The sequence below is a fragment of the Trachemys scripta genome, chromosome 5 (genome assembly GCF_013100865.1).
Source record: "Trachemys scripta elegans isolate TJP31775 chromosome 5, CAS_Tse_1.0, whole genome shotgun sequence".
Taxonomy (NCBI): Eukaryota; Metazoa; Chordata; order Testudines; family Emydidae; genus Trachemys; species Trachemys scripta.
The window spans coordinates 77,720,427-77,747,630 of NC_048302.1; the positions used below are offsets into that span (position 1 = coordinate 77,720,427).

The 27,204-nt window shown below is 43.3% G+C and overlaps 1 protein-coding gene across 3 annotated transcripts in view; it reads right to left on the minus strand.

The window, feature by feature from the left end:
- Nucleotides 1-23,030: 23,030 nt before the first annotated feature.
- DCTD (dCMP deaminase) overlaps nucleotides 23,031-27,204 on the minus strand; it is a 29,519-nt gene continuing 25,345 nt past the window's right edge. For 2 of the 3 annotated variants that reach the window (XM_034772363.1, XM_034772365.1), the window contains 2 exons: nucleotides 25,848-25,944; nucleotides 23,031-23,340 (listed from right to left, as the gene is read on the minus strand). In XM_034772363.1, coding sequence (XP_034628254.1) covers nucleotides 23,262-23,340; nucleotides 25,848-25,944 — 176 coding nt within the window. In that variant the 3' untranslated portion in view covers nucleotides 23,031-23,261. Of the gene's footprint in view, nucleotides 23,341-24,072; nucleotides 24,113-25,847; nucleotides 25,945-27,204 lie in introns of all 3 variants that reach the window. The other variant, XM_034772364.1, reaches the window with a different exon arrangement.

Genomic DNA, 27,204 nt, shown 5'->3' on the forward strand with positions numbered 1-27,204 from the left:
ATTTTAATCTACTCTCAAAATGAAAGAAAAGCTTAATATAAATCTTTTTTAAATTACCAGAACATAAATTCAGACAGGGATATCTCCACCTAGGCTGAGCTGAAGAGTTCACAGTCCGCTGTCCTCGCTCATAAATTAATTGAGGTCTCTTGGTGCTGTAAATGAACAGTGCACCCAGGAAAAGATCATATCTGTCAAGATTGCAGATTGGTTCTATCAGAGTTTGCAAAAGTCACAGCTTACAATGCCTTCATTATGTCGATGAGAATGGCTTCCCAACTGGAAAGAAATGCATGTTTTGTTCGGTTGGACCAAGATTTACAGAAAGCAATTTTCCTCTGAGCTTGAGATATGACAACCCTTCTGAAAAATGTCATTTCACAACTTCTTTCATTCGCTCACCTTTTTACTGACAAATGTATATTCTTTCAGCTCCATGTGTACGCAGCAACTGTGACATTTAATGGCCAAGTAAGGTTAATCATAGGTGAGTGCATATACCTTAAGGATATTGCAAGCTACACTGCTTTCACTGCCACGTCCCCAACTTAAAATAAGAGCAGCTTTGGGCAATCTGAGCACGTGCCTAGCAACCAGGTTCCACTGCAAATTTAGAATTAAAAAGAGTTTTCCTAATGCTGGAGCATTCACAAACTCCTCTCAGAAACTCAAAGCCAAGGAAGATATGTGGCCCTTAAATCCTTTTGTTTCTGCCCCTTTGACTTTGCAACACTGCTGTTTAGATGCATAAGAGACTATGTGAATAACAACACATCAGGCTTAGCTTTCTCTTTTCTTATTAGGCATGTCTACACTGCAATTAGACACCGGTGGCTGGCCCATGCCAGCTGACTCAGGCTCTGTGTGGTTCGGGCTGCAGGACTATTTCATTGTAGACCGGCAGCGTAGGGTAGTGTAGACTTCTGGGCTCTGGCTGAAGCCCAGGCTCTGGGATCATAAGTCCTAGACATATACTGTAGTCCAAAGCTATGGGTATTGCCACTAGCCACCCCTAATCATTTGTGAAAGATTCAACTCACAATTGAGTTTGAGCAGCTCCAAAACCATTTTATGAGGCTGGAATTGGGAGCAGCCTAAGATCCATCATGGACTGGTGCCTGAAACACTGAATGGGAAGCTCTGACTGGTAGAGTAGGCCAAAAAATGCTGGGGAACTCTGCCAGAAACTGTACCGCCACCTGCAGAGCCATTGTAGTGAGGTGTGTACGTACAAGACTAGGGAGGGGTTAGAGGGGCAGATGACGGAAGGGGTACAATGTCATGATTGGTTTATGTAAATGTGTGTACAGAGCTTTTAAGAATGTAGATTATTTACCTGCTAAACATTAATGGGCCTGTTAATCCCTCTTTAAGTACTTGTCTTTGGGTACATTATCCTAACATTTACCATCCAGGATACAAAGGTTGCTGCCAAGCAAGAATGCCAGCATGCTCCAAATCTGTATGAAATGTATATTGGAAATTCATTATTTACTTGACATACTCAGCAATGCTACTGAAAAGTGATTTGAGTATTTTATAAAACAGTTAAAATGCACCAAAGCTCTGACCTCCAAGATGCTCTCTTGAGACATTTTTCATCATCACGTCATGATGCTGCATCAAGACTCAGCATCACCATGCCGTGAGACTCACAAAATTGCATTTTAACACAGGTCAGATATTTGCAAGTGTAAACCCTAGCAGTGGTCCTAGAACTATATTTTAGAAAGAGTCTAAAAGGATATTTTAAACATACAGTTGCTCAGTTCTGGGCTCACACTTGAAGTGCCTAACTTCAGCCAGCAGTAAATTTTTAATACAGCAGAATTACAAATCCTTAAAAATAGGGGATTACAGTGGAAACACTGATAACATTAATTGTAGCAGTGACAAGGCATCACTGTATGAAACAAGATATTTTATACAAATACCAAAATTATACAGTTGCTTAGGCAAGTATTGTACCAGTTTGTAGGTATCTATCGGTACAACTGCTCTCTATTAGACACAAGGAGAAAAACCTCAAATGTTTGTTAATTTTAAGCATGTTGCACTGTGATAAATCAGACGTTAAAGATGGAGAAAACTGACCTACACTGGGTCATCCAGACCATCTCTATTAATATGGGGTTGCTGCCTAATGCCACATTTAAAAAAAAAAATCCAGTTTAATTTAAAATAAAAATAATGGAGGTGGCCACCATAGAGACTCTCTCACTCTCAGCTAGTTTTCCTGATATTCATTCTAATTACCTAGCTATAACCCTCTGAACAAAATAGTTCCTCTCCTCGTCTTTGAATACTTTTTGGCAATTCTTTGTTAGGGTTGTCAAGCCTCCAGGATCATCCTGGAATCTCCAGGAATTAAAGATTATTTTTCAATTAAATATGTCATGTGATGAAACCTCCAGGAATACATCCAACCAGAATTGGCAACCCTATTCTATGTCTCTGCTTCATCGTTGTTTACACCAGTTACAGTTTTAACCTTTTCCTCATAAGGTCTCTAGCCTCCTAACCATTTTTGATGCTTTTTTCTAAATGGCCTATAACAATTTCTGTTATGGAGGCAGCCAGAACTGGATTCAACAGAATCACCAGAGGCACATAGAGGAGGACACCTCCAGGATTGCATACTATGACTTTTGGCCTTTTCATTGGAAATGTCTCTCGCACTTTCTATCCTCATTACTGTTTTCCCAATTTTTCACTCTCAAAGGATCTCTGGGTTTCAGATTACCAGTACTTTTCCTCAGATGCATTAGTTTGTTCCCCCTCCCCAAATAATCCCACTTTCCTATTTCTTTACCATAACTTTATTCTTTCTAGATCCCTTTGTATTCCCCCCGCCCCCAGCGATGGTCACAACTCCTTTCATTTTAGTATCATCGTGAATTTCATTAACCTATTTACTCTCTCTTACAGATAATTAATGAGCATGCTAAATAAGACTGGTTTCAGAGTAGCAGCCGTGTTAGTCTGCATCCGCAAAAAGAACAGGAGTACTTGTGGCACCTTAGAGACTAACAAATTTATTTGAGCATAAGCTTTCATGGACTGAACCTCATACAGATCCTTGAGAAACCTAACCTTGCTTCAAGATGTAAACCAATCACTAGCTGCCTGCAGTTAGGGAAAAACTTTTCTGATGTGATTACATAGTTATTCATTACACCTTCACCTGAAGCTGCCCACCACTGGAAACAGGACACTTGACTAGATGGGTCATTAGTATGCTTAGCACACCTGTTTAAGTGGGACAATTCCTGTTCCCAGAAAATTCCCCTAAAGTAGACCTGGCCTATGGAGTGGATAAAAGTTCCAACAGTACCAATAGCTAGTGGCAATTCCCCTTTACTTCAAGCAATGCCTGTGTTTTTGGAGGAGAAAGTCACTGAGGCTTTGTGTACAATTCCGCTTTTGTCGGTAAGGGATGGGGTGGAACAAAACCCACCATTGAGCAACGTAAGTTTAGTTGACAAAAGTGCTGGCGTGGACAGTGCTATGTCAGCAGGAGAAACTCTCCTGCCAGCAAAGAGCGGCTACATCGGAGACCTTTCAGCAGCACAGCTGTAGCGGTACAGCTGTGCCACTGTAAGGTTCATAGCGTAGACATAGCCTGAGTCTTCTTTTTCATGTTGTGAGCTGGTGGTTGAGCATCCAATGGGTCTCTCTCTAATCGCAGCCATTTGTTTTCTTGTCCACCTTCCCATTATTTTTAAAGTTTTTTTCCCCCACTTGAGACTGGTTATTAATTTATTCTAATGAGAGAAATACCGCTCTCAGTAGGGTCTAGCCATAAATGTAACTGACAGCTTGGATCATACACACATTATCAGGGTAGTTAGAAGGTAGCAGTGAAAAAGGTTCTCCAGGTTTCCAAAACAGTGACAGTGAAGAAAGTTATAAAAGAAATGTACTGTGCATGGAATAAAATGTGTGCCAGATACTGCCCTTTGTCAAGAGATGGAACTTGTAAATATACAGTGGGAATTTGCCATCTGCAAGAGAAGCTGTAACAAACTATGCTTCCACTCAGGGTTACACTGATAACGTATAAGCCAGAAATATCAGACAGGAAGCCCATTTGGAGCAATGAATCTTCAGTCTTGCCTGAGCAGACATGAAAACTGAAATATCATCCCAGTTCAGTAGAGGGTGATGCTTTAAACTCCGCATTAAAATGTGCTAGCAAAAGGTCAGATAGCAAGTATTGTACCTGCCCATATCAATTCAGATTTATTCAGTAACTGGGAAATACATTCACCTCTGATGTGCAGAGGGAGGTGACTTCACTTAGCACAATGATGGCTCAGAAAGCTAATGCCCTATTTAGTTTGATAAACTATTTTGCTGAGCAAGCAGTTTTCCCTCTTGCTGGTGGGTAATGAGCTTGCATGCATGATCTGTGCTGACATTAGGTCTTTCAACTAGTCCAGAAAGCCGCTTCTGCTTTGTAGAAGATGCAAACTACTGACATGTTGGGCGTGGGAGGGGTTATAGTACAAGTATAGCCAGTTAATCATTTGTGCATTTAAATCATCAACACTGAAGTTAATGGGAATTATTTTGTTGTACATAAGCAACATTTGTCTCAGTTGTGAGTACAATACCCCTTCTCACATTAAGCCCAGAGAGAGATATTTAGGACTGCAGTATATTTACTGACTTGGTAGGGATGGAAGGCTTAGAAACAATATGGCACTAAAGACTACACATATTGCCTACGTCCAATCTTTGACAAACAGCTCACCTCTCCCCTACAGTCTAGTGTTCAAAAAGAGTATGTTCACTTTATATAAAGTTACCAAACTGTATTCTCACCAGTAAATTACATATGGAGAACCTTGAATATTTCATCTCGAGAACAGTGTGCACTATTTTAAACATCACTTTCTTCATCATAGCTTATTTTTCTGAGCTAAAGCTGTGATGAACTTGTAGCCACAAGGAATCCCGCTTAGGTATGGTGTAACAGGGTACTCTACTCACTGCTTGGCAACACTGCCTTGTGGCTCACCTAGGGAGTTAGCTCACCACTGTCCATGCCCTGTCCTTCGGTCAGTCAGCCCAGTTGCCTCAGTTACTCATTCTGCAGCCCTTTGATCAGTAGTCAGAAGCTTCAGTGCCTCTCCTTCATGGCCTAGATCTCCAGCCAAGTCACAATCATACTCCCCTTCTAGAGTCTCAGCAGCAGCTCTTTCTACAAAGTCTCAGGCAGTCTCCATATTCACTGCACTGATTGTGCCACTCCTACAACAGCTCTTAGGGGAACCTGAGTCCATTCCCCCAGGTTCCAGTCCAGGTATCCTCAAACCAGCAGTACCGGTCTATACACACTAAGACCTTGCAGCTCCTTCCCTGGACTATTTTCTACACACCTATTACAGGCTCCTATTCTCGCCCCTTTGTATCAGGGAGCATGGCTGCAGGCTTCCTCACTGCAACCTTCTTCCCCTTCTCTATTGCTAGCTCCCTGGCTTTACAGAAGCCCTGCCTGTTTTTACCCAGGTAAGCTTCATCCCCAATTAAGCCACATTGCATCCTAACTCCCCTCCAGGTGTAGTCTTTGGCTAATTGGCCTCTCTTTGGCTACATTAACCCTTCCAGGGCAGTGTGAGGTGAACTCCCCATCACATGGAGTTTGAAGGACTTCTCCTGCCAAAATCCATGTGAGAGTTGGGATGAGCTCTGTAAACTTATTAACGTGTGTGCAGGGGTTTTTTTTATTGATTTTAATATGTTTTCTCTGTAGAGCTTTTACTTTAAGAATAAAGTAGGCTGCATAAGAAGAACTGAGGTAACTTAGAACCATAGCAATTACACCTGTTAACCATCACTGAAGAGAAAGCAAGCAGCTGTCCTTGGGCAGCCTGTCTGTGCTGGGAATAACAGTGAAGGCAGCCTAGAGATACCCCAATTAGAAGAGAGAAAAATACATGTCTCTAACCAAGTGAGGTGATGGCCAGGGGAAGTAGGAGCCTGACAGTGGGTCCCCCGGCTGGATGAACTGAGGGGAAATACACATGTAGTTGTACTGAACTGTTACACACATGACTAGAGGAGGGGGAATAAGAGAGACAAACAGATCGACTAACTTATTTATTCTTCTGCTGTGCTTTTGGGCAACTGTGTAAAGCAGTGGTCACCAATCAGTAGATCGTGATTGACTGGTCAATCGCTTCTGACAGTCGATCGCGATCTCCGGCTGCTAAAAGTCTGGTGGTACAGTGGGGCTAAGGCAGACTCCCTGCCTGTCCCGGTGCCACGCCGCTCCCGGAAATGTCCAGCACACCCCTGCGGCCCCTGGGGGGAGGACAGGGGGTCTCCACACGCTACTCCTGCCTGCAAGCACTGCCCCTGCAGCTCCCATTGGCTGGGAATGGGGAACTGTGACCAATGGATGGTGCTTGCAGGAGCAGTGTGCGGAGCAGTGTGCGGAGCCCCCTGTCCCCTCCCCAGGGGCATGCTGGCTGCTTCCAGGAGTGGCATGGGGCCAGGGCAAGTAGGGAGCCTGCCTTAGCCCCACTGTGCCACCGACCGGGAGCCGCCCAAGGTAAGTGCTGCCTGGTGGGAGCCTGAACCCCTCCCACACCTCAACCCCCAGCCCTGAGCCCCCTCCCGGAGCCAGCACCCCATACCCCCTCTTGCACCCCAACCCCCTGCCCTAGGCTCAGCCCAGAGCCCCCTCCCACACCCCAAACCACTCGGCCCCAACCCAGAGCCCGCCCCCCCCCGATCCCCAATCCCCTGCCCCCAGCCTGGTGACAGCGAGTGAGGGTGAGGGGAGAGAAAGGGGGGATGGAGTGAGCAAGGTGGGGCCTTGGGGAAGGGGTGGGACAGATCCTGGGTTGCACTTAAATTCAAAAAGTGATCATGTGCATAAAAAGGTTGGAGACCACTGGTGTAAACAAAGCCTTACCTGGCCGATTGATCCCTCCCGCATAGATTATTTACCCCATCCTCCTCCCCTCACAGCCCCCAGTCATCTAAGATTCAATGCTGCCCCTGGTCTTTGAAACATCTTCCGCTCCTCAATAATAGAGCTCGGTCTTAAAAGGTTATTGGCTTTTGTTACCTTCCAAAGAGTACTAATTTGTTGTTTTTAAGCCTATCCTTAAAGCTTGTTAATTTAGAGTCTTAAATGGTGGTTCTATCATTTAAAATATATTCAATTTTTTCTCTTTAAGAAAAGCTCTCTTGCTCTCAGGTAAATAGGCTAGCAGTGAAGAGAGACAGAATACAACTTCTCCAGTGAGGAAGGTGGAAAGAATATGTTTAGGATGATGCTCAAGTTAAAATGTTTGTACTTGGCACATTAATACCCGAGTGATTTATGCAATGTACGCACATGACCATTTCCCTACCTCTTATGGACTTCAGCTCAGCACCTCTCCGAGTGCTTCTACAACTCAGCTCTTCCGAAGAAGAGCCTTGATTCTATTTCTAACAAGCAAACTTTTGTGGGGGTGGGATTTACTTGGTTGCTCAAATGTTAGGCATTTCCAAATATACCCTGCATCAGATCTCTCAGACGCTGCACAAGGGATAGATCCCTTTCAGTAGTTATTTGGTGTTTTGTCGGTTGCTCAAAACATTCTACCCAGGTTGCTCCCACCTGCCTCCGGATATAACTATTCTGACCTCACTAGTGGAGCAGGCAGGAGGAACCACAGCCTCAGAGCATAGAGGAACCTTGATGTTGTTCCTAGACAAGCCTGAATGGATACAGTGCAACTTTGGGTATCCCCCAGAGATTCAGGCTGACTCATATAACTATGAAACCAACATACTTCTACAGCCTCTTTCACAACAGGATCTCAAAAGGTGGGGAAGGATTCCTATTTTAGGGACAAGAAAGCAGGTACAGAGGTCAAGAAACTTGACCAGAGTCAGTAGCAGAGTGGGGAAGAGAACCCAAATCTTCAGAGTTCTAGGCTAGTATTCTAACCACTAGGCTACACTGACTTCCCAATTGCTAAATGGACACAGTGAAGACATTAAAATCGGGGGCACTATAAACATCTCCTTCACTATGCTCCTTCCAGTCCTCTCAAATTAATTCTCTGAGCTTCTTCCATATTGCTCTGTGTAGTTGAAGAGTCTCCCATTTCTGTCTGCTAATCACCCCTCCTTCAAATCCCCCACTCTTTCCCTGTGTTGTGTTACAGCATACAAGCTCTTCTGGTCTGATCATTTTGTAAAGCATGTGTAGAGCTACAGCGTTAGATAAGCAATATATAATAATGAGCTCATACTTAGGGTATGTCTACACTAGGGGATTAATCTGAATTTATGTAATTCGAATTTTGGAAACAGATTGTATAAAGTCGAATGTATGCGGCCACACTAAGCACATTAATTCGGCGGTGTGCGTCCATGTACCAGGGCTAGCGTCGATTTCCAGAGTGTTGCACTGTGGGTAGCTATCCCATAGTTCCCACAGTCTCCTCCGCCCACTGGAATTCTGGGTAAAGATCCCAATGCCTGATAGGGCCAAAAACATTGTCGCGGGTGGTTCTGGGTACATCCTCCTCTCTCTCCAGGGAAGCTCGGCAGACAACCGTTTCGCGCCTTTTTCCTGGGTGAACAGTGCAGATGTCATACCACGACAAGCATGGAGCCTGCTCAGCTCAAAACAGCAGTCATGAACATTGTAAACACCTCGCGCGTTATCATGCAGTTTATGCTAAACCAGAACCTGCAAAACCAGGCGGCGAGGAGTAGGCTACGGCAGCATGGCGGCGAGAGTGATGAGGACATGGACATGGAATTCTATCAAACTGTGGGCCCCAGTGCTTTGGAGATCATGCTGTTAATGGGGCAGGTTATAGCCGTGGAATGCTGATTCTGGGCCCGGGAAACAAGCACAGACTGGCGAGACTGCATAGTGTTGCAGGTGTGGGACGATTCCCAGTGGCTGCAAAACTTTCGCATGCGTAAAGGCACTTTCATGGAACTTTGTGACTTGCTTTCCCTGCCCTGAAGCGCCAGAATACCAAGCTGAGAGCAGCCCTCACAGTTGAGAAGCGAGTGGCGATAGCCCTGTGGAAGCTTGCAACGCCAGACAGCTACCGGTCAGTCGGGAATCAATTCGGTGTGGGCAAATCTACTGTGGGGGCTGCTGAGATGCAAGTAGCTAAAGCAATCACTGAGCTGCTACCAAAGATAGTGACTCTGGGAAACGTGCAGGTCATAGTGGATGGCTTTGCTGCAATGGGATTCCCTAACTGTGGTGGGGCGATAGATGGAACCCATATTCCTATCTTGGCCCCGGAGCACCAGGGTACCCAGTACATAAACCGCTAGGGGTACTTTTCAATGGTGCTGCAAGCACTTGTGGATCACAAGGGTTCATGACGTTCGCGTCTTCAGGAACACTGCTCTGTTTAAACGGATGCAGCAAGGGATTTACTTCCCGGACCAGAAAATAACCGTTGGGGATGTTGAAATGCCTATAGTTATCCTTGGGGACCCAGCCTACCCCTTAATGCCATGGCTCATAAAGCCATACACAGGCAGCCTGGACAGGAGTCAGGAGCTGTTCAACTACAGGCTGAGCAAGTGCAGAATGGTGGTAGAATGTGCATTTGGCCGATTAAAAGGTCAGTAACGAGCACCAGCAACTCGGTCAGACCTCAGCCAAACCAATATCCCCATTGTTATTGCTGCTTGCTGTGTGCTCCACAATCTCTGTGAGAGTAAGGGGGAGACCTTTATGGAGAGGTGGGAGGCTGAGGCAAATCGCCTGGCCGCTGATTATGCGCAGCCAGACACCAGGGCAGTTAGAAGATCACACCAGGAAGCGCTGCGCATCAGAGAAGCTTTGAAAACCAGTTTCATGATTGGCCAGGCTATGGTGTGAAAGTTCTGTTCGTTGAAAACCCACCCCCTTGATTGACTCATTCCCTGTAAGCAAACCACCCTCCCCCCTTAAATCACAGCTTGCTTTTAAAGGAAATAAAGTCACTATCATTTAAAAATCATGTATTCTTTATTAATTGATTATAAACATAGGGAGAGAACCGACAAGGTAACCTGGATGAGGTTTGGGAGGAGGATAGGAGGGAAGTAGAAGGCCACTGAAAAAATTCAATATAATGACAGCCTTTTGGTTGAGCTGTCCACTGGGGTGGAGTGGGAAGGTGCATGGAGCCTCCCCTCCCGCCTCCCCGCGTTCTTACACATCTGGGTGAGGAGGCTATGGAACATGGTTGGGGTGAGGGAGGTTATACAGCGGCTGCAGCGGCACTCTGTTATCCTGCTGCCGTTCCTGAAGCATGTCCGGAGCATGTCGCCGGAGCATGTCCGTTTGATCACGCAGCAGCCCCAGCGTTCCAACCTGCCACCTCTCATCTCGAGCGTCCCTCATGACTTCACGTTCACCGGCATCTTTCCTGTACTTAGATACTGCGTCCTTCCACTCATTCAAATGAGCTCTTTCATTGCGGGTGCATTCCATTATTTCCGAGAACATCTCGTCTCCCATCCTCTTTTTCCGCCGCCTTATCTGAGATAGCCTTCGGGACGGAGGAGGGAGGCTTGAAAAATTTGCAGCTGCTGGAGGGATGGAAAAAAGGAGAGAAGTTTTTAAAAAGATACATTTTACAGAACAATGCTTATACTCTTTCACGGTGAAAAACACTATTCACATTACATAGCACATGTGATTTCAGTACAAGGTCGCATTTTCCATCTTAATATTGAGTGCCTGTGGCTTTGGTGTTAGAGATCACAGACGCAGGTCTGGGCAACAGAATTCGGCTTGCATGTGGCCATGGTAAGCCATTGTCTTTCGGCTTCTGCGCCCTCCTTTCCCACATACCAAGCAAAGCCCGTTGACTGCTGTGGTTTTCCTGCGTTAACCTTCAGCAGCAGAAAACAAACTATCCCCCCCCCCATCCAATTCTCTGGGATGATCGCTTTATTCCCCCCCCCCCACCGTGTGGCGGGTATCAGGGAAGATCCCTGCTAGCCAAAGGTGAAAAGCTCAGTGCCAATTCCCCCATGTCCCCTGCTTGGCTAACTGCAGGGAAGGATTTCTTTTCAGCCACAGGCAAACAGCCCAGTAGGAATGGCCACCTCTGTCCCCTTAATTAAATTCCCGTATTTCAACCAGGTTACCATGAGCGATATCACTCTCCTGAGGATTACACAGCGAGATAAAGAACGGATGTTGCTTGAATGCCAGCAAACACCGGGATCATACGCTGCCAAGCTTTGTCATGCAATGATACAAGATTACTTGCTACTAGCATGGCATGGTCAAGTGTCCTACCATGGAGGACGGAATAAGGCTGCACTGCCCAGAAACCTTCTGCAAAGGCTTTTGGAGTACCTCCAGGAGAGCTTCATGGAGATGTCCCTGGAGGATTTCCGCTCCATCCCCAGACACGTTAACAGACTTTTCCAGTAGCTGTACTGGCCGCGAATGCATCCCAAGTCCTCAGGGCAAATTAATCATTAAAAAACGCTTGCTTTTAAACTATATTTTGTATTTTAAAAGGTAAACTCACCTGAGGTCCCTTCCATGGGGTCATGGTCTTGGGTACTGGCTTGGGAGGGTACTTCAGTCAGGCTGAGAAAAAGATCCTGGCTGTTGGGGAGAACGGAGTGCTGTGTGCTCTCCACAAGCTCGTCCTCCTCCTCCTCCTCTTCCCCGTCCCTGTCCGCAGAATCCTCAGGTCTGGCTGATGAGATTACCCCCGCCTCGGAATCCACAGTCAGAGGTGGGGTAGTGGTGGCGGCCCCCCCCCTAGAATTGCATGCAGCTCAGCATAGAAGCGCCATGTCTGCGGCTCTGATCCGGAGCGACCGTTTGCCTCCTTTGTTTTCTGATAGACTTGTCTGAGCTCCTTGACTTTCATGCGGCACTGCTCTGAGTCCCTATTGTGGCCTCTCTCCATCATGCCCTTGGAGATTTTTTCAAAAGTTTTGGCATTTCATCTTTTCGAACGAAGTTCTGCTAGCACTGAATCCTCTCCCCATATAGTGATCAGATCCAGTACCTCCTGTACGGTCCATGCTGGTGCTCTTTTTCGATTATCAGCCTGCATGGTTATCTGTGCTGATGAGCTCTCTGTGGTCACCTATGCTGTCCTGTTCTGGGCAAACAGGAAATGAAATTCAAATGTTCGCGGGGGTTTTCCTGTCTACCTGGCCAGTGCATCCGAGTTCAGATTGCAGTCCAGAGCGGTCATAATGGTGCACTGTGGTATAGCTCCCGGAGGCCAATACCATCGAATTGCGGCCACACTAACCCTAATTCGAAATGACAATATCGATTTTGGCGCTACTCCGCTCATCGGGGAGGAGTACAGAAATAGATTTTAAGAGCCCTTTCTTTCAAAATAAATGGCTTCGTTGTGTGGACGGGTGCAGGGTTAATTCGATTTAACGCTGCTAAATTCAAATTAAACTCATAGTGTAGACCAGACCAAAGTTATACTTTTACAAACATTTTAACTTATTTTAAGCATTCAAGAAACAATCTTTCCCTCAATCATTACTTCCAAATCAGGATTCTGTGACTTAAGACTTAGTTTCAGGACTGCGTTTTTCACCCATAGGCAGCACTAGCAAATTCTACATTAACTATGATTAAACTTGTGCACATTATGCTGAAACGTCTCTTCAATTACACTCGGTAACGGAAGTAACATTTGTCTGCCATCAATGAAAAGGCTCATTAAGCCCAGCATCATTCCCTCTCCCGTGCTTTTACTCCTCCCTCACAGTGCTCAATACCATGGTAAAGGGTAGCCATATCAAAACCTAGCTATAGCTTGCAGGCTCCTGCACTATGAGGAGATTCACTAGCTGAGAAGGGTTGGACACTACTCCTAAAACAGCCAGAAGGGAGAGGGACTTAGTTTCCACACCCTCCCTCGTGGCATGGAAGAGACTCGGTGCGAATATCATGCTCAGATCCCACAAGTAGGAGCATATTGTGCTACTGATAGTTTGCAGCTCTGGGCCACAAGAACACTAAGGAGTGTGGTGTAATTTTGTAATCTCCTCCTAGATGAATTTGAAAACCCCAGTTCAGGTTCTGTGTATAGCTTTCAGCAGTTCCTCTCCTTTCCTCTATTCCTTAGTACCCTTAACTTTATCTTTAGGGTAGATATACACTGTATTTATTTGTTAAAGCTTTGAACTTCTTGAAGTCTGGGAAAGTCCCTCCAAATAAAGTCTCAATCTGCTTTCCTTAAATACAGCTCTTGGCTATTTTTAGAAGCTTCCTTTCCAGACACTAGGTTCTGCTGCAGCTTTCAAAGGTTTTTTTCCCCAAATTGGAACAGACAACCCATATAGGTTGACATGCTTTTACAATGCTTGCTGCTCACATCAGAATATAACTAGCCAAACTACTTACATTCCTAGTCCATTATAGCCACTGAGTGAGGAAAAGGGAGGTGTACAAACATGCACCTTAGACAGGACCATTTTGACAGGTCTCAGTAAAGTTTTTTTGGGGGGGTGGGGGAGGAAACAACAGGTTTATATGTTTATAAGCACCAAGACTGAAAGGTCTAAAACACAGAAATACATGAGGAAACATAAAATACTTCAGAATGTAATTTGCTTTAATATAAGGAAATGCAAAGACACATTTGTGTCTCTGTGTCCCCCTGTTCTAACTCCCCTTAATGTGAATGATGGAATCTTATTCATTGGGATAGGTCTGTCTTTTCTACACTGGGCTAAAACAAGTTAAATTTGCCAGCCCAATTGAGATTGCTATGCCTTATCTTTAAATGGTAGTGTTTTGGGTTTAAAAAACAAAAACAAAACACTTTTATGGACTAGGATGCTAGTTTAAAGAGTAAACAAAATAAAACCCACTACACTGGTAAGGTCTCGATGCTGCACACAGTCCCTCTGACTTTTCTGAGAATCTACACATGGGGCAAAATCATGAGCTAAAATGGCTGAGGCTTTTTCCCTTATTGGATAGGTAAACAATGCCTTAACCATGTTAGCCTAAGCTAATTTTTAGAGCCCAGTTTAGGAAATACTCTTTTAGCCCCAGCATGTGGACAGGGCCTTGAATCAGAACATGTTACAATATTGCTAAAGCATCACTGCTTTGGAGTGAGGGTGGTTATAATCATTCTTTTCATACCCTGTATCTCTTGGAGTCAAGAAGGAGTTTAGCTTCCATCTCTGTATAGGCCCCAATTCAGGAATGCACTTGAACACTGCTTAATTTTAATCATTTACTTAAGTCCCATTGACTTCAATCAAACTTAGGCACATACTTAAGTTCTGTCCTAAATAGGGGCATAAAATATTGCACACTCTCTCTGTTTTAAGGTGCTTATTCACTGTGGTTTACAGGGATCTAACTTATTATGCAGAAAGGCTGTGATTTGTCTTCTACTAAGCAGTATACTACACACTACTGTCAAAGGCAGGAGACTGGACAAAAATGAATAATTGCAGTATAGAACATCCTATTTTAGACTTTTTATAATCAATACACAAAAACCATTCTTTTGTTCAGCTTTAAGCCTTACAAGAGCCACCACAGATTCCAGTAATCTTTCTGTAAAAATTAAAGAATCATATCCCATTATCAGTCAGATGTGATTTAAAGACCAGAAAGGACAAAGCCATAAAGACAGATTTTCAGGATTTATAGCAGAAACTCAGTCTTCCCCACACTGGCATTCTGATTATTGGCCAACAGCTGATTATGTAGTAAAAGCCAATACTATAATATGCTATTATCCAAACGCAACTGTCTAAATGCAGTCTTTTTAAAAAGGAAATATGTGGATTAACCCTGGATTCTGACTATGGAGTTCCCTCTAGTCACATTTGACAGCTTTTCCAAGAAATATGAAAACCACCCCATAAAACATTATATAAATTCATCATTATTAGGTTCTTTATTTCTTGTACTGTTATTAAAATGCTATAGTGTAAACACCACAGAATTACAATTGTAATCTTAATCAGTACTGAGTAGCAAACAGTCTGCTGATTAGTGGTAACAGCTGATAAAATATTTCAGGGAAAAGACCATGCTATACAAAGGCTTTCACACAAGCTGACAGAAGAGCTACCTGAGTTATGACGGAAACCAGCTAAAACATGTGTCCGAGTCTTGTCAAATAAGTGGTGTCTTGAATATACTCTATTTCTCTTCCTTTGGTGTGTTGAGACCTTTTGAACCCTTGGATGAAGGGAATGGAATACACGTGGTCTTAAAAAGGGGGGTGGGATGGGACGAGCATGAGTAAGATATCCCAGAAAGCAATATTTGGTCGTCTCTTTTTATTATCCATATTCTACTGATTGGGCACATTATTTTGTTCTGTTTAGGACTTTGTTTTATTCTAACTGAGGTACAAAGAGCAGCATAGAATAAACTATACAAACTAGGAAGCAGCTGCAGGTATCCCATTTTGATTGTCGTGTCTCACTTTTGTGGGAAGTAGACAATGGGAATACACTGGCTGAAACCAGATTTTCTATGAGTCCTTAAGCATACACAAAATATTTGGCAACTATCCATTCACATCCCCACTCTTGCGTTCCCCCTGAAAATCTAGCACAAGCACAAAACAAGTCAGCGTAATTAAATTGCTCTCTTGCTTGTGTTTTCCTTTTTAGTGCTGCCCCACTGCTGAACAGTTCACAGAAAGATGGTGCCCTTATTGTTACTTATTGGTGATGACAGGCAGCAACATTGCTCCCAGATATAGTCCCATTATGCCACAATTATCTAGTCATGCCTTAAAGGCACAAAGCTACTCAAGACTTCTTCCTTCTGGAATACTTCCCCTAAAGGCAACCAGTTCAAAGTATACCCCCTATTAACTGGAACACTGACATCTTCAAAACATTTCTGGACAGCATAATTCCACTCCTCCCGCAGATCAGTACCCTTAGGAACTAAGCTGCTATGATTAAGCTCCTACCACAGCAAAAATCAAACATTTCATTTTTACATTTTTTTTTGATTAACCATATGCTTCATTAAAGCCTTCGCCACCATTTAACAACATAGCTGCAAATGCCAAGGAGATATTGTTTCTCTGAATAAAATTGTAATACATAGACAATTCACCGCAGCTCCTCTTACAACCCTTCTCCCCAATTCCCCTGAGCTTGAGGAGTGAAAAAAACACTCAGCTTTTACAAAAGGATATATTAATTTAAAATCATAACTGGGGTTACTATAGCAATGAGAATCTATCTTCCTCATGCCCCACTGACACCCACCTTTTAGTAAGTGAGCGTGAGATCTTAGAACAGTTTTGGAGATAAGAATACTTGACCAAAAGCAGGTTTTACCTCCATTCTGAGTTTGCAGGGGGGAGATTTGCATTAAGCTCATAATTACACCTGGCTTTCAAAGGGAGTGGAACTCTAGAAACCCACCAGAATAGGCTCCTGTAAAATAAACCTTCTGGATCATCACCCCCAGAAAGAAAAATAAGACACTAATTGTGTAGAACCCTGTTCCTACCTGTAAGATGATGGAAAGAGACAGTAGCAAGCTAGAAGGTCCTCACCAGCTGTGGTAATCTTCCAGGCTTTATTCTTGAGTCTTATTATGGGTACCCATAACAGAAGAAAACAGAAGAACCCCATCTGGGTTAACAAAACAGCCTTCTAGCAATTGAGTACAGCACTCTGTCTCTTCAGAAACCTCTGCTTGCTTGCCAAACAGATGGGTTTTCCCCCCTAATTTCCTGTATTCTGGGTGTCTGCTTCAGTCCCCACCCTGTACACCAGAGTAAGATCAAGTAGGGAATTAACCAGCTGTTTACTGGTGATCAGATAGGGACTCTGCACCTGGTCTCATTCCCCTTAAAAAAGACACCACCACACACTGCTTTAAGGACTGAGTCCAACAGCTACAGCTCTTTTCTTGCCTGTTCTCATCACCTTAGAACCTTTGGCAAGCTGCAGTTGATTAGCTGCTGTCACAGGGTTAGAGTATTCATTCTGAGCATTGTACCTGAGGAGCCTCTAAAATAGGCCTTTCCAACCTTTTCCTGCAATGATCAATGGTCATTTTGGTGCCAACAGCACTCTCAAGTGTGTTTATAAAGTCTTTCTAGTATACAAAGCAATAAAGTGACATTATTGCACAACCAAAGCTACGTCTATGAAGATGATTGCTGCTGTACAACAAGCCATACTATGAAAAACCACCAGCCTCCCCTTTCTTGATGAGACTTTGAGAACAGGATATTGCTCATTTCTTAGATTTTTTCCCCCAGTTTCACAGTGTGCATGTCAGGGCAATATCTAGAATGAAAACTTAAGTGGGGCAGGATTAAATTTAAGGTAGTTTTAACCTATATGCCCCAAATGCATTGAATCCTATTCATTTGAATGACTACTACCTCACTTTCCAGCCAATACTGCTGAAGCTATTATTAGCTAAGGCAGGGATGGCCAAACTGTGGCTCTTTCACAGTTAAAGTGCAGCTCATGGAGCCCCCCCACACCTCCCATTCTCCACCTACCAGACTGTTTAGAGGCACTCAGGCGTTCTGCCCTGTGGCAGGGTGGTAGGGCTAGGGGCCCAACAGGGAGGTGGGGGTTGTCTCGGGGCTTCAGCCCCACCAGAGGCACCTGCTGGGGGGCTCAGGACTTCAGCCTTGCTCCTGCTGAAGCCCCGAGACCCCCAAACACTGCCCGCTATAAGCCCCTAGCCCCAGCTCTTGAACTTCTGAAGATTGCCATATGCAGCACGAAGGGTCAGTAAGTTTGGCCATCCCTGAGCTAAGGTGCTTGAAGTAACAGCTCCATAGCTTAGATAGGGAGGGGCTGGCAGAAGGGAGAGTCCTTGGCTTTGGAACTTGCTTGCTATTTGGCTTCCTGAGCCTAGATTTGGAAACCTTCATGATACACTAGAGGACTTCACTACAGGACATACTATTAGGACTTACCTGTTGCACCAGGTTTTTCCAGGGGGACTCGGTAGTAAGAGGAGGCAGGTCACAATCAGAGTCTTGATTGTGGTCAGGAAGGTATCTAACAAGTTGTATTTTTTTTTGGCATAATGTGCACTGAAAGTATGACAGGTGCAAATGGAAAAGTAAATAAATAAAATGATCAAGTGTGGGGTTGTAAAGTGCAGCCTGACTAAAGCTAGGGCTTGTGTAAAAAAGGAGCAATGAGACTGGAGAAAGAAAACACTCAAAGGATTCACTGTCTTCTGAAAGAGAAATGTGTGATTCTTCTCAGCTGTGAAATGTTACACCTGTTGTAATAATTACCCACTGTAAAGTTGAAAAGTTCCTTTATTCACATTTCATGTAACAGCCTCACAGTTCTACAGATGCTTGGACCAAAAATCCACAACTCAGATTTCACATTTTCCTATGACTTGTTCTCTGGCTTAATTTAGGTCCCTTTATGTAACTCAGTTCCCCAACAGCAGAACAGGGATGATACTTTCTTACTCACAGGATTATTGTGAGAATTAAGTTTTATACAGCACTTTGAAGGTGGAAAATTCTGCTATGGATTTTGCCTTGTTGGAATATTAGCACTAATGTGCTGCACCTGGAATAAAGAGGCTGCTTTTAAGAAAGTACATAGAATGGCTGTGATCTGAACCAGTGGAAACTTTCTCACAACAGCCAAGTTTCTTTGAAACAAAGGAACTATCAACATCAGAGCAAGACTTGTTATGTAGGAGGGAAAGAACTTTAAGCCACCTTTGCACCTCTGCCCTCTGATCCTAGACTACTCTGGGAGTTGAGGTGGCCCTTGGCATACTGCAGACTGCCCTGGGGGCATGTCTAAGCTACTGCACTTTCCCTGGGTTGCAGCACTGCATGCTGTGACCCTGTTCTCACCCATGCCCCCTATACCTGGTGATCTTTGGAATGCAGCCTTATAGCAGTCTTCTGCCGTGTTTCCATTGGGGAATCATCCCCCAGCAAGAAGTAGGGCCCCTTTACACCACTTTTTCCTTGAGTAAAGGCGCTGCAGTGGGGATGAGCATCTTACCCAGAGTTTCTAGTAGCTTGCATGGCCTGAAATATTTAACCCTTTATGATTCATTGTAAGAAGATTTGTAGGTAACAGAACTTTACATGTAGGATACTTCAAATACCACTATGCAGCGTTCTTAACTCTGCAGCTCTTGAGAACTATATACTTAGTATTGAAAAGGTTTTGGAAGTGAAACTTTGATTCTACAAAGTTTCCTTATAGAGAGTATGAATGACTGCTAGAGGTTTTTTTCAATATACTAACATGCGAAGTACAACACATCTGGAGCATTGGTAGAAGAAATGCAGTTTGCTGGGGGAATTCTGCTCCAAAAAATTAAACATTCTGTGCACAATATTTTAAAATTCTGCATGTTATTTTTCAAAACAACAATATAATCATGCCAGTTTCAATTATTTTGGTAATTTATTTCAAAATACCTGTCAGCAAGTATGTCCGCAGCAATACTGACAACAACAAAAGAGATTACCCCAGGAGTAGAATGTTAAAGAAACCTCTGTGCCAACATGGATCCTCACTGCAGGATCAAAGTATAAATTCCTCTAAAGTAGAAGAGATGGGCAGAAAGGCAGAGAGCAGATTAGTCAGTTGAGAGAATGCATTAGCTTAGTGGGGTCTGAACCCAGTCTCTTCCCAGGGAGAAGATGGCTGCTCTCTGCTTCTCTGAGAGTAAACAGACCCAAAGGCCCCCTTAGCTGCTCCTATTCTCCCCTTCTTCAGCTTCCCCTCGCTCAGGATTTTTGCCCCAGGGACTCACTGCCCCCTCAGGGTACAGCCCTGTGCCCTCACCTCACCTTTCCCCTGGAGATTAACTCCCTTTTCCCACCTCACTGGCTCCCCCCAGACTTCAACCCCCCCTTCCCCACCACTGGGGCCCCTCTGCTCCCTCCACCACTATTAGGCACCCTCTGTTTCCCCCAGAACCACCACCACCACTGGGGCCCCTGTACTCACCCCCTCTTAGCCACCCCCACCACAGGGTACCCTATGCTCCCAACACCACCCCCGGGACCCCTGTTCTGCCCCCTCCCACCCTGACCACTTACTTGCCTGCCTCACCCCCAGAGGCCCTAGTGCAATGGAGGAAACTGACTACATGAGCCACAGCTGGAGAACCCTGGCTCCTGGAGGAGGGGACCTGCCTGCACGATGCTGCAGGTAAGAGCTTCGCCTGCGGCTGTGGTCATGAGCAGACTCCCAGGCTTCCTTAAATGGTGCCCCTAGCCAAAGCTCCCTGTGGCTTCCCCACAGCTGCTTGGGTCAGCCTCACGTCTCTCTACAGAATGGGTGCAGCAACAGGGGCAAGAGGTGTGCACACTGGGGCTCCTTCCCACAGAGGTGGGGGATCACTCTGCAGCCTCCCCCACCCCAGGACATGGACTTTTCGGCGAGGCTGCACCTGACCCTGACACAGTGCAAGGGCCAGGCCTGCCCCAGAAATACCCCAGGGTCCTGCCCCTCCATGTCAGGCACACTGCAATAGCGAGCGAGAGGGACAGACTCTCACATGCACTCCCAGCACCACCTGCCCCCCCGCCTCCTCTGAGGTGGCGATTTACATCTCTCCTGGCTACTCCCGATGCCCAAAACCATGTGCCCTTCAGGACTGCTGCCAGGGAGGGGCGCATGACCCCTCTCGTGGCTTCCCTGTCAGAATCTATTATTCTGTGGGGAAACAAAAAAATCTGCAGGGTACACGAATTCTGCACCTGCGCAGAATTCCCTCAGGAGCATATGGTTTATAATTGGCACAACTATTCTTTATTTGGAAGTCAAAGGAGATATTTCATGTTGTGATTACAAATGTATTTCCTTCTGGATTAGAGGACTGCAAGCAAGTATCCATCCTACTCCAAATAGGATACAAAACAAACTTGATATGGTCTAAATGTCTCTTTTGGGTTTGCCTTTACTGTTAAACAGCACATTAACTTCTCAGACTAAGCTCTCTCTTCAGCTTGGCTTTTGTAGCATCCTTCCAATCTGCCTTTTGCTCTTTCTATCCCCTTTCATATGGAGCTGGCTTGGAGCTCATAGGACCTACCTGTCACCATGAATAAGCTGAAATTACTCTGCAAGCTTTATACAGAGTTCTAACATCGTACATTATAGTGACTCAGCATAAGAGGCCTATTCTCCTACAGACGTCCCAAGAACTTCCCATCCTATTACATGGTGATTCAGATTTAAATGTTTTGACTATGAAAAACTAAACTATTCCTAGACTAAGAATTTCTTGATGTCAAAATGTTCTGTTTTAAAAATGGAGGGATGAACTGGTGTAACAGCAGATACTGTAAAAGATGTGCAAGAGAAAAGTCATTCTTCAGACCATTTATTCACTCTGAAATGGAGCTCAACTTTTTTTTTTTTTTTAAAAAGATCATTTTGTCAGTATTAGGTCTCTTCTGTTTGACATGATGCAGACACTGAAGAACAATAAATATGTTGTTCATGAGATATAGAGAACTCCTAGTGATATTTGCAACAATTGCATTTTAACATTCAAAAATTAATTGTTGCAGTAGCTACAAGAAATTTTCCCCCAATTATCAACCCAGGATAATCTGACATACCCCTTTACATTACATCTCTTACAGACATGCTGAAATAAACATGGAGCTCCTAGTACAAGCCGTTTGAGAACTGAGGTGGGGGTAGGAAAATCAGAAAGTAAATTTTTAAATTCTCAAATAGTCAGTCCAATCAACCTCAAAATTAGCACATAAAAGGACCTCGACTTCAGACCAAATTTCAGGTGGGAAACAATTATGAAAGTTGGAGGGAGTAAGGGAAATGACTGACATCTTACCATTACACCATAATGTCCCTTTAGGGGCCAAGTGGTTTTTGAACTTTACATTTTATGTAATGACATCACAAATGTACAAAATATGCTTTGCATATGATTGCAAAAACAGCAGCACTCTGGAGTCTAGCACATGCTGTAATATTATAATAATGAATCTACTTCAGCATAGCAGATTTTAATAATACTTTAATAGTACTGGTAGGAAGCCAAATTACATAATGTCCCAAAATATGGAACAGAAAGCCTTTACAGAAAAAATAAAAGCTTACTGAAATATAACCATATTTAAAAAAAATATGATTACCTCTGGGATAAAAACATCTTCTAAACAAAGCCATTAGGCATATTTAATTTTAAAAAAATCAAATTAAAGAAAAGGCATTCAAATCTATTCCCAAACCTCAAAATAAAATTAAAAAGGATATTATTTTAGACAACATTTGTGAAAATGAAGACACTGTGCCAGCATTAAGAAACAAGCTAAAACCACAATTACTACTTTTGGCATAAGTCAACCCATGTTGAGGTTGTCATCTCTTGTTTCTCTCTGAGGACAAGAAATGATTCAATTACTTTACAGGTTAATTCTGAGACTGAACTGTGTTGGATTGTCTAGTAGAAACTTAGACCAATAAACTAACTTCCTTTTAGGCAAGAAAATCAACTCCAAATAAGGTCCCATAGGTGAAAGTCCAATGATTTATTCACTTAGCCCCCATTAAGTTCAAGGTGTCTTGGGGAAAAGAATTTAAAGCCTCTCTAAACTGAATCCAACACAGAAAATTCTCCAAACATAACTAAAAAACACATACACACGCCATATATTACAATGTAAGACAGCAATTAAAAGTAAAATCACTATCACGTCTGCAAATAAAAGTACATTGCAACAGTATAGTTTGACACCACAATATTTTAATCTAATCGTTGTAACTTTTTAACAAGAATATTCTAGTGCTACTGTAGACTGAATATCAATATTTGCATGGACATCTCCTCTTACACTTCATGTGTATTAGCTATTTAGTTCCCTGTGTCCAATAAGGACAGATCCATATATGTAAGTGAGGTTTTCCAGCATGCTATTGCCTACAATAAATACTACTGTTAGACTGTCTACAATGATTCTGACTCCATTTAATAGAGCACATGATGGACATAGTAAGAATCAAAACCATTTTCTTGTAGTACATATGCAGTACTATGTTTCCTCTATATAGTTCTAGATTTTAAAGCAGGCTTGAAAAAAAAAAAAAAAATGCAGCAACCAAAAAGTTTAGATGTAGATTCTGTATGACAAGGCTGACAGAGAAAAATTTCAGGCCTTACATTCTTCAGATGTCTACTTTAGCTGTAGTGGCTATTAAAAAGTTATGTGTAACTTCAAGATGAAAGGCATTAGCAGCTTCTCAGAAAAGGATAATCACAATCTTCTAGAGATTTAATGAGACGTAACTCACAGAGGCTTTTGACTCGGTCTGCCGTTAATTGAATCAAAGTCAATGATGATCTTATTGCACTTTGGTTTGAATTTCCTGAAAATAAGAAAAAATATGGATAGATATTAGCCAGTGAGTAGTTAAATATTTTGTTTGCTTTGGCTCCAACTAAATTTTTTAAAGAAAAAAAATTTCCTTGGATTCACTTAGCGTTTTATCTCTATAGGAGCCAATTATAGTGCACCATACAGAGAGAAACCCAGACAAGAAAGACTAAGACAAAAAGACACATGGGGTTGTTTAGTCTGTATGTTCTTCAGCTATTGGAGTTCATAAATTACCCAGGAGTCAAAGGATTTCTAACAACTTAGCTGCAGGAGGTGGCATCATGTTACCAGTTTTTCTGCAAAATTTGATCTCTTTTCTTTTCTGCCAAGTTTTCACAGCAAACTTTAAAAGTTTACTTCAATAGTTTTTGAGCAAAGGGAATAGATTGTATTATGCATCATACAAGAAATAACTAAAATGGTTAAGAAGGAATAATTTAAAAATTATAACTTTAGAATTGTAAAATTAATATTGCCACAAAATGCATCCTTTTACACCATTAGAGCATCTGCTATTGCAATTAACAAGGAAGGTATTTGGGGACTGAATATATAATTTACAATCTACGAATAAACAAAGGATTATGCAAATGGTGTGAATTTAGTGTCTTATTAGGCTCCACAATTCAGTTCCAGACATTCATTAAGTACAACCTGTATCCTTAATAATCAATACAAGAGGTGAAAACAGTAAACACAGTAAAGGATATGTTGTTGAAACCTTGAAGGATTATGATGCCCATTTTGTCCAGACCAGCAGTCTGAAAAAGCAAGTAACAACATTCACCATGGGGAAACTGTGGTAAGATTTCACTTGTAACGGAATGATTTATGCCTTACTTAGCCAAGTAGCTTTAGTGGCAGGAAATACACTGACTTTAAAAGTGAATTTTAAATACTGCTGTACTTGTTCATGGGTGTTTCTTAGCCCAGCAGGTAGCTTTCATCCTAAAATTTTCTCTGTCAGAATTGCAGTATTTGTAAAATTTAAGAAGGTTTTATATTAATATTGTAAAACTTTTTGGAATTTTAAAGTCTCCCCATGACTCCGTAATTAGTCTCACCCATAGCATGTTATTGGTATCAAACTAGCTGTCAAACAGATTATCTTGAGATATCTCTGTCACTACTCAAAAAAAAAAAAAAAAGTCTACTCAACAGATCATTCAGATTCTCATTAGTTCAGGACAGATATTCCAGGTTTTATTCTTTTCCTTTTAGAAAGCAGACTGTGGAAGACCAGAGGGTGATAGGGACTGATAAATGATTATACGAGAACCTCTTACCCTATGTAGCTGTGTGGTGGGGTGACTGCCCCACACAGGTAGATGGAGGGTTAAAGCAGTCCTCAGAGAGGCTGCAGAAAACCCAACCAATGGGAGGAGGGCATGTAGAGAGCCAATCAGCAGAAGGTTTGTTGGAGCAGCCAATCAGGCCAGGGAGGGCCATATACAAAGGGCTGCTCAGCAGAGCTGGGGCAATCTCTCCCTGGAATGCAAGAGAGGAGGACTGGCTGCCTTAGAGGTGTACCTTAGATAATGCAGTGTTGGGCAGGGTCAGGGGAGCAACAGGGACCTCCAGCCTGAGGCCCCTGATACAAAGGGCCAGGAAGGTACTAGGGCTATGGGGAAGTGGCCCAGGGAAATAGACAGTGGGAGTTGGAGGAGTGGCAGCACGTGGCCGCTGGCTAAAGGGTCCCTGGGCTAGGGCCTGGAGTAGCGAGTGGGCCCAGACCCCTCTTCCCCCCACCTGTCACAGAGGGGTGGCCAGTATTCAGACTGCAGTTTACCCCCTGAGGTGAGGGGCTAGACAGTAGGCCGCAGCAGAAAGTGGATGGACTAGAGACAGCCAATTCCCGCGAAGGAGGGAGAAAGTGGAGTGCCAAAAGAGGATGCCACGTTCTGGGGAGCGATGCGCATCTTAGAGGTGGAGCAGAAGTGATGGTGGTGAAACACCACTAGGGAAAGGTGCACTGGCAACCAAGAGTTAAATTCCCAGCATGGCCAGCAGGAGGCACCGAGGTGGTGAGTCCTGCCCCCTCACAAGCTGGTTTAACTCCAGCTCAGACTGGTTGTGACAGAAGATTATTACCCTTCCAACAGGACTCCATGGTCTACATAAAATGAATTGGTGGTTCCAGTCCAGCTCCTATGAGTACACACACCAGAAACCACCACCCCAATGGGCAATCTTGATGGCAGTCTCAGGAGAAAGGCCAAGGATTGAATGAACATTAGGACGAGAAGGCAGGTCACTCCCAAGTCCCACGAGATTGGACAGCATCTGCTGCTGTTCTCCAGGGACCAGACTTTCAAAGGTGCTGAATTGACTGGTACTAAATCTGCATGGGAGTTTTTGTAAGAGAATTAACTGTACCACACAAGTTACATAACATAAGGAGAAAATAAAGCTTTTGCCTAAAGGTTATCTTCCTCATACAGCAATTTCTTCATTTTCACATTTAAAAGTCAACCACCAGTCAAGGCTCTGTCTTACCTGTATATAATTCCAGCTAAATCAAACAGGCGCCGGGCAGCTGTCATTTCAGGGCTATCATGGTATTTGTCAGACATAAAAATAACTTCTTTTATACCTAGAAATATTATGAAGAGACATGCTACAATTACAAGCAGAAATAAATATGGTAGGGGAAAATTTAGATGTATACAAGGCTAAAAAGAGCACCTATCGATACACTCTAGGTGCCACATCACATGAAAATGTATTATAAATTATACCTTAAGAATGGATCAGTACAATATAGAGCTGTTCAGAAAATAGCCTCCCCATGGAAAATTTTTGGTGAAAATAAAAAGTTGAAATTTTCCCTGAAAAACTGAACTTTTCAAAAGTGGCTTTTTTTTTTTTTTTTTTTGGTTAAACAAAGAGCTGAAGTTTTCCATGGAAAGCATGCACTTTCTGTGAAAATTTTCATTTAGTTGAAAACTCAGTTTTCCATCAAGAACAATTTTGATGGAAATTTTTCACTTAGCCTTTGTACAAACCAATATGACTCATCACAATTAAGCCAGGCAGCAACTTAAAATCTCAAGTCTCCAGCCCCCTTTCAAAAATTCCCTATTTTTCAAATACATGTCCTACATATGGGTAACTGACTGTGCCCCAGCTCTTAATTAACTACTCTTGTCTTAAATATGTCGGAGGAGAAATGAAGAGGCAGAACCAGGAGTGATTACAAATTTTTCAATGGCTACCACATTTTCTCTGTTAAAATGTCTCCCTAATTATAACTATTAACACTTAACGATTTAACTACTGATCAAAGCACAAAGTAAATGAACAACCATATTGTGAAGAGCTGCAAATCTGAGTGGAATCTTATTTTGGTGTCACAAATGAGTACATCTTGGTTTGGATTCAAAACACCATTAGTTCTTTTTCACCCCAGTTTCAATCCCTGTAAAGTTCGGAACGCATTAACTATGGATTAATTTGATTCTTCTAGAATCCTGATCATCAATGTCACATTTACTCCTTCCCCCTCCTGGTCTTTCTGTGTTTCCCTCTACCCCCAGGTCTCAGAATGGAACCATGTGATTCTCCTGCTCTCAAACCAAGTACTGGAGTGCAGACTTCTGTGTCAACCATGATCACCTGAGAGGTCAAACACCCTGCAGTTCTTTTTCCTCCAGGACAATGACAGTGGTAATCAACAACCAAAGCAGAGTATCATTTATTTAGAAGAAAAATCACTACAGGAAAAAAAATGCATCTTAAAAACAATTAGCCAACCTAAATGCTATGCTTGCTTTTCCTTAATGCTTACCATTCCCTAGATCTGGAAAGGCCCAATTCCTTTAGACTCCTCCCCAAAATCTGTCTCTGTATCATC